General features: G+C 40.7%; 1 protein-coding gene across 1 annotated transcript in view; it reads left to right on the forward strand.

Annotated features, from left to right (window-relative positions):
* The window catches only part of NCOR1 (nuclear receptor corepressor 1), a 173975-nt gene that overhangs the window by 153490 nt on the left and 9607 nt on the right, over nt 1–10878 (forward strand). The window contains exons 40-43 of the mRNA XM_015586644.2: nt 1–106; nt 259–482; nt 8021–8161; nt 9914–10056. The exon at nt 1–106 is cut by the window's left edge and continues 3 nt beyond it. Of these exons, the coding sequence (XP_015442130.1) occupies nt 1–106; nt 259–482; nt 8021–8161; nt 9914–10056 (614 nt within the window). The remainder of the gene's footprint in view (nt 107–258; nt 483–8020; nt 8162–9913; nt 10057–10878) is intronic.

Raw genomic sequence — 10878 nt, forward strand, 5'->3', positions numbered from 1 at the left:
GCAGGAATCGTCTCCACAACAGCAGCTGCCCCCTTCTTCACAGGCTGAGGGGGTGGGGCAAGTGCCCAGGACCCATCGACTGATCACACTTGCTGATCACATCTGTGTAAGTTTTTCATTATTCTTATTAAAATTTTTTTTATCACGCAGAAAACATATTTTACATAGAATTGCAATAAAGATGTCTAGCTGTTTTTATGTTATATTTTTTGTAAGTACTCAGTGGGTTTAACCAAGTCCTTCTTTTCTCATTCACAGCAAATTATCACACAAGATTTTGCTAGAAATCAAATTTCCTCACAGCCTCCACAGCAGCCTCCTACTTCAGCATTCCAAAATTCACCATCTGCTTTGGTGTCTACACCTGTGAGGACTAAAACATCAAGTCGTTACAGCCCAGAATCCCAGTCTCAGTCTGTCCATCATCAGAGACCAGGTTCAAGGGTCTCTCCAGAAAATCTTGTGGACAAATCCAGGGGAAGGTATGGTCTTTATTTCAAACCATTTGTAAATTTCCCAGCAGTAGAACAAATTGAACATATCTATAAGATAGGGAATTCATTTCTTACACCTGAAGTTTACTTACCTTCATTCCCCGGAAAGTGTAAATGAGGGTTTTTCCTCATTTATTCTTGGAATGTCCACTGGGCAATTCATATTATATCTTTTTAATGTGTATGCAAAATTGATTGCTGCTATAGTTTGTTTTGGGGTTTGTAAGGCAGTTATGAAGAATGTGTAGTTCAGTAGTAGTTTAGGGACACTTCGAATAACCCTTCAGAATCACAAAAGCGTTTTTTTCTCTCAGTGGTTTCCACTGGGTCAGCAATAGATGTTTAGGAAGCTGACATTAAATAATGAAAATGAGGCCAATATAGGCACCATGAGGAGAAATACATTTTATATGACAGGGCCATCTAGTAAAGAGCCTGTCTTCTTACCCAATGTTGTTAGTACTCGTAGACCCAAGGATAGGTCCTGGAACTGAAAATCTACCTCCATAAGCAGAGAGCAGGGGAAGATAGAAGAGGCTAGCCATTCCAGTCTGGTAATTAATAGAGTTTATTAAAGGAAACTTAACATATAAAGCATGTTTTGGGTGTCTGCAAGACAAAGTGGATTCCTGTACTGCTTGGCAGGCTCCAGAGAATTACACAGGGTAAAGGGGGTGGTAGTTGTAGGTACTAGTCTATGAATGCTGTCAGGTCTGGGAAATTATGTGCTTGACCAGGTCAGGACATAGTGGGAGGCAGGGGAGGGGTACTTGTTAATGTGAAAGGAAACATCCATTACAAACAGATAGTCTCTAACGGGGGATTGTGGGGAGCAATCTCCCCCTCTGGCTTGGATCCAGCTCATAGGTAAGGCAGCGGTCATGTCTTAAAACAGTCTCTCCTCCACACTCCACCCCTCATGACTGGCTCTTACAATCTCACACACACACCCTCTTCCACAATATACCCCGAGTGGTCAGCAAGGGGCTTCATTCGCACAGAGAGATAGTCCATAGCAATAATATAGGCAAATACAAGAAAAAAGACAAAAGAAATACTCCAAGTATTAGTAACAGTTTTTCCACCATGCCCCTCAAGACCCACACCAGTGTGTTAATAGGGCACCGGTGCTTGGGGGAGGGTCACTTAAAGCATTCACTTATTTTTTTATGTGTGTACTAGTAAAGAGAAGATATTGGCAGACTCATCTGATATAAAAACACAACATTCATTTTGGACAATGGCACAGGTATCCCCCTATAATTGGATGCCACAGGAATAGCAGATGTCTGAGGTCAGAGAGACAATTTATTTAGTAGGGACTTGAATTGGGAGCGCTTCTCCTTCTATGAGAATTATACTTGTAATTCTAATCTTTAGAAATTAATGTCGCTCCAGCCTTGGGAACCTGGCCAGGCTATGTAAACCGTACATGTTGGCTGGGGGAGGTGGTGCTCTCTGGTATAAGAAGGTGAATAGGAGGGCGATTATGCCAGACCAGGACCCCAACTTTCTCTCCGCTTTTAATGGTGCATATCCAGTCTATGTATAGTGTGTCTCCTTGAGTACTGATTGCATTAGAATAACAGGATCCCCACCAGAAGTTGATGAATTCCTCCCTACCCATGGATGTGAAGTAACTGATCCACCTCAGTTACTGCAATGTCCCATTGCAAATTCCAATAAATGGTTCTCTTCCCAGCGACAATAGGGCTCAGTGCCCTCAATATCATAGCTTGTCAATCCGTTGCAAGCGTCAGGACTATTGCTGTATCCTTTGTTTTCTATCTCTTTTATTGAGTTTTTCAGCCTGAGTTCCTAATCTGGCATATGGGGCAGTACAGGTTGGCCATTTAAATGCATTAATGCCTGGGAAGGTCCTTACCTTTGTCCACTCGGTCAAAGTAGGTTTTCCAGTTAGTAATTTTATCTGTTGTTTAAGGACACCGGGTTTTTCATCCACCCTCCTGACTGCCTATGGGTTTTACAAGGGGTGGAATCTCCATTTAGTGTGTTCTTTTGTCCATTCCCATACATCATGTCCTTCGAATTGTGACCTCCTGTCACTATCTATTTAATGGAGGTACCCATACATAGTATTTAACTTTTCTAGTCCCTTTATAGTGGCAGCTTGATTAGCTCACTCAGTAGGAAGGCCTGAGTTAAACCAGAGTGTGTTGACACACACCAGAGCACATTTGGAACCTTTACTCAAGGGGAGAGGGCCTGTGTAGTCAGTTTGCCAGTCCCTTACCTATTGGGGGCTTCAGTGGATAGCCCCAGATTCTTGTGGCTGTTGTCTAGAGTGTTTGGAACAGAGACAGGACAGGATGCAACTGCATTAACCAGATCACTATTTTAAAGGCAGCCCTGCTTCCTTAGATATGTGCCATCCTATTCACATACTCTTCCAGTGTACCCCGTCTGCCATGTCAACTGACAGGTCTGTTGGCTAAAGCATATATTTTTGTCAAGGCATCTGCTTCTTGGTTACCCAGGGATGTGGATGCCCTATGGGCAGGGACGTTGATGATAATGCGATCTGCCTTGGGCTCTTATAGGTGAGCCCAAATTTCTTTCCACATCTCTTGTCCCCATAAGTATTTGTTTATAATCATCCATTCCTCTTCCTTTCCCTATTGTTCAAGCCACAGAGTCAATTCTTTTAAAATGGCCCAAATGTCAGTACATAGGATTATCAGCCAAGATTCAAGTGTGATTATTAACCAAGCAGCTCTTACTTTAGGCCACTGGCTACTATGGTTTGTTCTTGTTTCCACCTAGATAGTTTCAGTGGATGGTTGGATAGCAACTGCCATCTAAGTAGGTGGATTACTCTGACGAGAGCCATCAGTATAGCAGGCTCCAGCTGAGATTTCCCCTATTCCTATCTTACAGACTGCAAGGGCCAACACAAGAATATGATCAGGGGCATTTGGTTCTCTATAGCCAATGGAGCCTACTAGTTATTGTATTTTTAAAGACAGAGGGCTGTTTGACAGGGTACTCCTCTGCTGTAGGTAGGCATGCCACTTAGTCAGGGTAGGAGTCTGAACTGTGGCAGAGGCAGATTACGGAGTGGAACATGTCCATCCACCCCTTGATGGGGAAGCAAGTCCTCACTACAACCAGCTGTTCTTAGTAAGAGGTCCCATGTGCAGGAGCATCATATCAACTGCCAGAGTTGCTGTTTTGTGGAGGTCACCTGATCTCTGGCTGCTTCCATATTTGAGACCAGAACACAAAGGGCACTCTCTCCTTTTGCTGTTTTTGCCATAATCCCCACCCCATGCCTTCCATGGTAACTGAAAAATTTAATTCAGATGGCAACCCGACCTGGGCAATTCCAAGAGCTTTAATCTGTTCAACCAGTACTTTTGCTTTCTCAAAAGCATCCTTCTGTTCTGTTCCCCAGTCCCATACATGTCTCTTTTTAAGTAGGCAATATAATGGGTGGAAGGCATTGCATTAAGTGGGGTATAAATGGTCACCAGTACCCTAGAATCTTCATAAAAGCCTGTACCTGTTTCACAGTTTTTGGTATGGAGTAGGCTTGTATTTTATCTACGATGGTCTCAGAGACAGCGTAGATCTTACCTGACCTTACAGCTCCCAAGAACTTTACTGCTGTGCCTGGATCATGAATTTTCTGTGGTTTCACTGCCCATCCTCTCTGTCATAGGTGGTCCAGCAAAACCAGCCTGCCAGGTTTTCTGCAGCAGAGTCAGATCTTCACAGATTAACATTTGTGTCATCAGTGTAATGGGCTCATTTCACTAGGGTTGGGAAAGAAAACGGTAACAAATCCCGATCACCATTCCATGGCATATGGTGGAGCTATGTAGATAGTCTTAAGGAAGCACTTGGAAAATCCATTGTTACCACCACCACCACCCAACACGCCCCCCCCCCCCCACCCCCACCCCAGGTAAAGGCAAATTGATTTGGGGACTCAACAGCCAGGAGTATGCTAAAAAAGGCATTGGCCAGGTCCAACACAGCATATGTTTCTAGGATGCTAGCCAAATTAATATAGTGGCAATATTAGGCATAGCTACATGAATAGCAGGGTACTACCTTCTTCAACTCTCTATACTGTCCGTCCTTCAAGAGCCATCTGGCTTTTTTACTGACCACACTAAGGTCAGTTAAAGGCACCGTGCCCATATGGTGGAGCTCTTGGATAGTTTTGTCTATTTCCTTATGTCCTCCCAGTAACTCTTTCCTGTGGTGGTTAACTGACTGGCTCCCAGTTGGCATTGCCTCTTAATACTGATTTGATTACTTGTACTTGAATGCCAGATTCCCTCAGAGGTTTGTAAAGTCTTGCCTTGCCTAATGTCTTCAAGATTGGGGAGGTGAGGACCTCATACTCCTAGTAGTGGGAGCACCCAGTTTGCAGAATAAAGTGTACTTTTCTGACCATTACAATCTGGCCTCCATAGGTATCTATAGCACTAAGAGGGCCAGATAATTTCTGAGGATAACCATGTAATTGGGTACATTCAGTGCCAGTGCAACCAAAGCAGTTACCCTCTGTTCATTTCTGGAGGACCAATGGACAGTGAGTTCCTCATGAGACCTCTGATCGCCCCTGTGGACCTCACCTGAGGACAGTCTTGGCCTTCATCCTATACTCAGGGAACTGGGAGGCACCCAATCAGAGTAGGTTGAAATCCCAGAGGGCTCCTCTGAATCTGTTGGGGTGTCCACTGGGAGAACCGAGTGTGGTATTGGGTAGAGCTATTCTGGTTTTAATGCTTTCCATAATCCCACTAACACTGCATTAGGCTGACAAACATTCTTCCGAGATGCCTGTGGCAACCAGATCCTGCCAGGTTTGCTTTCAGGTTATCCTCTAAGCTTTTTCTTCCCTGCTGCCCTTATTGCTCCTTTTTCTTTCCCTCTGTCCAAGTTCTGAGTGCTTCCCATAGCTTTGTATGCACTCACGAGACCAGTTGGTTTCTCCTAGATCTGCCTTCAGTTTCCTAACCCTAGCTTCTGCCTCTAAAGTTGATGGTCAGCCTAACCTCCTATAAGAGAGGCCAGCCTAGAGCTGTGGCCATAAGCTTTTCTTCCTTGCCACAGTGTACAATGCGTAGTTCTTCAATCAAATGTATGAGACCAGCCAGCATTTTCAGGGTGTCCCTATACTCAACGTGGAAGTGTACATGTATCTAACATACAGACCACACCTGCACACATAGAAGTAGAGGGCCAACCCGGGATTTCTCTTAAAGATGCCTCGTTCCCAAGGCCCATTTCTTCAGTCCCTAGCTGATTTACCAATTGTTAGTACAAACAGACCCAGGGAAAGGTCCTGGGACTGAAAATCCACTTCCATAGTGGAGGGCAGGGAAAGACTGAAGACAGAGGCTGGCCACTCCATTCGGGTAATTAACAGAGTTATTAAGGGATGTGTATATGTGAGGCACTTCTTGGGCAGCTTCAAGATGAGACGGATCCCTGTATTGCTTGGCAGACGCCAAAGGATCATATAGGGTAAAAGAGGGGAAGTCACAGGGACTAGCTAGTACATGAATGCTGTAAGGTAAGGGAAATTACTTTTCATGCCTGACCAGGTCGGGACAATGGCCTGTTCCAGGAACCAGCACATAGTGGGAGGCAGGCAAGAGGTAATGGTTTATGTCAAAATGAACACTGATTATGGTCAATGATCAGACAGTCTCTAAGTGGTGGTGGTGAGGAGGGGGCGGGGGAGATCTGTGGGAAGCCGTCTCCCCACTTCTGGCCTGGGTCCAGCTCGCAGGTCAGGCAGCAGCCACATCTTGGAATGGCCTCCTCCACAATGTACTGCACTTGGGTTTTTAGGGCAGGGTTTTTTATTCAAGGCTGTAGACTAAGCATTGGCATATGTTAAATTATAGTACAAAAATATGAACATTCATAAAATTCATGAAAATGCTGAGAACAAGACAGGGATATCTGCAGATCAAAGATTCTGGCAAATATCTGGAAGACACACAGTGGATTGATGAACCAAAGTAGTGGAAGCCATAATTCAGAGCATTAAAAAGAGCAATTTGTAGCAGAAGTGCTTCTCCAGCCTGCCTACCAACCCCTCAAGTTAGCAGAGAACATAAAGAATTAAGAATAATTTAAGAAGCCGAATGGTCTGTATTTTTTTAAACTTTATATTGTGTTTTTAAACATACACAGAAGTAGAGAGAATAGTATAATATGCCTGTATGTATCCATTGCCCAGCTTCAGTAATCATCAGCATAGGGCCAGTTTTGTTTTATTTTTATCCCCACTCGCCTGCCCTCAAACTGGATGATCTTGAGGATAAGATGAAAATACATTTATTTTCTTTTAAACAACAAAAATTCGGTTATCAAAGGAAAACTGAAAGCTGGATAGCAGAGTCATGGTTCATTCCTGATTCAAAGTACTATGTAGCAGGTTTTGAGCAATTAATGACATTTCTGAAAAAATCCATTTGACTTTTTCTCTTGTAATTTCTGTATCACTACAGTTGTGCATTTTAATGAGGAATGTTAAATCTCTTTCATTGGTTTTAGTCAGATTACCTGGTTTTACAGGTTTAAAATGTTCATACAATCCATAGTGTTATAACACCATTAATAGTTTTTAATCTATAATCAAAACATAGGAGTTTTTCTGGTGTTCTAGATAGAATGTAAATGCTGTAAATCACACAAAAATGGCTGAATATGCTATGTAAAATTAAAATATACAAACTAGAGTAAAATAAAATGGCACCAATGCAGAGAAGGTAGTCATGTTCTTCATCTTTCATGGAAGGGAGTTACTACTGTTTCAAGTTTGATAAATTAGGAAAGGTATAAGATTATTTAGTTTTAGAGGGAGCAGCCAAGGAAATATAACAAAAATGGTCAAAAATGGCCACCTCTAATTGGGTGGGGTTGATTATGAATAATCACTAAACCAGAAACTTTTTTTTTTGGTGTAAACCCCCAAAATTTGGCTTATCTCACATTATCCCAACAAATATGGCATCCAGAAGAAAAATATTAAATTGCAGAGAGCTGCTCAGCCCTAAAATTTGATATAACTAGAGCCTATCTTGACTCACTAGACAGACTCCTTAGGTTTCAATTTAGTACTCAGATCCTTTATCTTTTAACTCAGTGGGTAAATACCTGGTAAGTCAAGACTCAGAATCATTGGTAAAACTAATGAGGGCTCACTGCCATGGGGGTAGGTTGGTGGGGTCTGATGCTGAAGCACATAGTGACTTCCTGACAGAGCCTCAGCTGCTGTCTGTTCCTTGTATAATTCGACTCCCAAATCTCCCAATGGTAAACCAGTGTTAACAGACTTTATTTTATAACTAGAAACTTCTGCTATAAATTGGCATCTTTTGTTACTTCTCCTGAATGAGGTAATGAGTTAACCAGTTTCTGTTTAGGGTAAGCCTTAGGTGAGCCCTAGGAGCACAATATATTATGTTATGTTATGTTATGTTATGTTATGTTATATGTTGTATTTATTACATTTATTATATTAATTATACTATTAGGCCTGGAAAATCCCCAGAGAGGAGTCATGTCTCTTCAGAGCCCTACGAGCCCATCTCCCCACCCCAGATTCCAGTTGTGCATGAGAAACAAGACAACATGCTGCTTCTGTCTCAGAGAGGAGCAGAGTCTGCAGAACAGAGGTAAGGAGTGAGGTGTACTTCCTGACAGCTCCCATTTATGAGTATGTGTGTGTGTTCAATGCCTTTCAGTTTTTCTTAAAATCAGTACCTTTTTTCTCTTTTGGGTTATATGTCGGGATAGGACTCTCAAAGGATCATTTAGTCTGTTTTCTTAGTGATTAATGCTAGTGGATTTTCATGAAAAAAATTATAATATTTAAAAAGGTTATAAGGAAAATTGTTCCCTGTTCTTGAAATTAAGTCCTTCTGGATCTTTTTTTAAACCTTTTTTTGGTTTGTGTGGTTCAACCGACCATTTGAGTATGTATCATGTACCAAGAGCATTGTGGACTATATACAGAAGAGAAGTAATGATTAATTAGTATTTGGGATAAACTGCTTTACATTATATTTCTTACCTGTTTCTGACCCTAACCTAACCTTATGAATTATTAGATGTTTATTCCCATTGGGATTAGACACCTTTGATTTGGCCCCTATCTGGTTCACTTCTACCACAGTGATTTATCTAAAACTTAGAATCAAAATAATTAATTAAAATAAAATAAATAAATAAAACTCAGAATCAAGCACTAAATCATTAGCCTGGCATTTGAGTTCCTTTATGACAAGGCTTATATTACTCATCTCAGTTCTTGCTACTATACCCTTATACTTCATTCTCTGTCCATATCAAGTTGCTTATTGTTCCCTGAATTACTTTCAGTCCATAATCATGGTATTTTCTTGGTGTAAAACACCCTCTCATGATGCTCTGAGAAGTGAATACATGATTTGCCCATACTCAAATAAAAAGGAAGAGCCCAGCTTTAAACCAAAGTCTGTCTACACACTCCAAACAGTTAGTGCTTTTCAATAAGTTATTTACTTATTGTATATATTCATTAGACAATAAATAAATGTTAGTATCTTTCAATGAAATGAGGAAGAAAATTCATTTTTGAAGAAGGCATGATGTTAAATTTAATTATACATTTATATGTTTTCCCCTAAGTTTGTGAATATTTTGAGTACAGGGACCACATCCTGTTTTATCACCTCATTTGTCTTGGCAAATAGTAGATTCAAACATGTTCTGTTTGAATGATGTATGAGTCCACATGACCTCCAGCTCTAGCTAGATCCTTGGTGGTCTTGCACTGTTAGAGGAAACTTGTTTTTTTAAATGTTTTTGTATAGGAGGCTGCCAACAAAATATGAATCCCTTTACACAAACTCAGCTCATCTAGTAGGAGGCTTTGAAATGATTATAACAATTTCCATATTGTAGTTATTCTGTTCAAGTCTGATTGTTGATTGCTCATGTGTGAACTGTTAATGTTTTATAGGCACATGCACTTCAAAGTACTTCTGCTAGTAAAACAGTTCTCAGTTAATGTAGTAACCATAAATACATCAGTGTTTAGGCTGTTGATGCATACAGCATCATGATGAGCTGTTTTTGAGTTTTCCTGTTAATATCCATTTGCTGCTTATTCATTCTTTGTTAAGAATCTTTGTTCTAGATTATCTCCATTCCAGTCCTTATTTTATGATTTCATCTTTGAGTGCCAAAGTATTTGACTGTGTCCTCAAATATGATGTACTAACTGGCTTATGGTCAGATATTGCTCCTTAGGGTTGTAACTACACACACAACATGGGGAAGTAGTAGTTTCCCCAAATACTCTATATGACTGTTACTATCATTGATAAGAATGTCCCCCCAGGTTAGGAGTACACAGTGGTAATAGACATAACTGTTCCTAATAGGAATGATTCCCGCTCACCAGGGAGTATAAGCTACTTGCCTTCATTCTTCACCAAGCTTGAAAACACGTCACCCATGGTTAAATCAAAGAAGCAGGAGATTTTTCGTAAGTTGAACTCCTCTGGTGGAGGTGACTCTGATATGGGTAAGTGGGATTTCTTTCATAAACCCCAAATAAAACATGCATTAATAATGGTATCTCCAGTGTTGCCTCGTGTGTAATCCTTGAATTTACAGGCTCTTTTAGGCATCTATCTAACTACATTTGATCTTAAAGTTCCTTCTCAGTTCTGTCAGTATATGAAGTATTTCTATTAGGGAAAAAAAACTTGCTGCTTTCTGAAGCTGTCCATTTTCTCTAAGAATAAATTCTGAGTCTAGGAAACGTATATGAGGCTGGATTAGCTCTCCATAGTTTTTTACTCACTGGTCTTAGTTTTATCCATTTGGGCCATCTCTACATGACATCTCTTCAGCTATTTGAAAACAAGTCATGTTCTTCGAGTCTTCTTTCTATAAATATCCCCAGTTGTTCATCACATGGCCTGGTTCTGAGTATTCATTTGTACCATCTCATTTACTGTCCACTAAAAACATTTTATTAAACTTCAGTAGGTTCTGAGATTCATCATTATTAAGGGAGTCTAAGATTGTATTAGGGTTTTTTTGGCAACCTACACACTTTAAGTTATAGTGCACTTAGTATCAGTATAAATATCAAGGTCTCTTTTGATGTGCTCCTCTTGATCCATACCTTTCTCTTGCTATATTTTTGTAGTTAACTAGCTCCAAGTGTAGGATACAATCTGTGCTAGCACTGCTCCGACTACTTTTTCTACCCTATTAGGGTCTTTCTGGATCTCAATTCAGTCATTCAGCAGTCATCTGCAAATATGATAAACCCACGATCTAAAGATATAATAACATCGATAATAGTAGCAGCAAACACACACACATATATATATAT

Source organism: Pteropus alecto, unplaced genomic scaffold (assembly GCF_000325575.1).
Source record: "Pteropus alecto unplaced genomic scaffold, ASM32557v1 scaffold52, whole genome shotgun sequence".
NCBI lineage: Eukaryota > Metazoa > Chordata > Mammalia > Chiroptera > Pteropodidae > Pteropus > Pteropus alecto.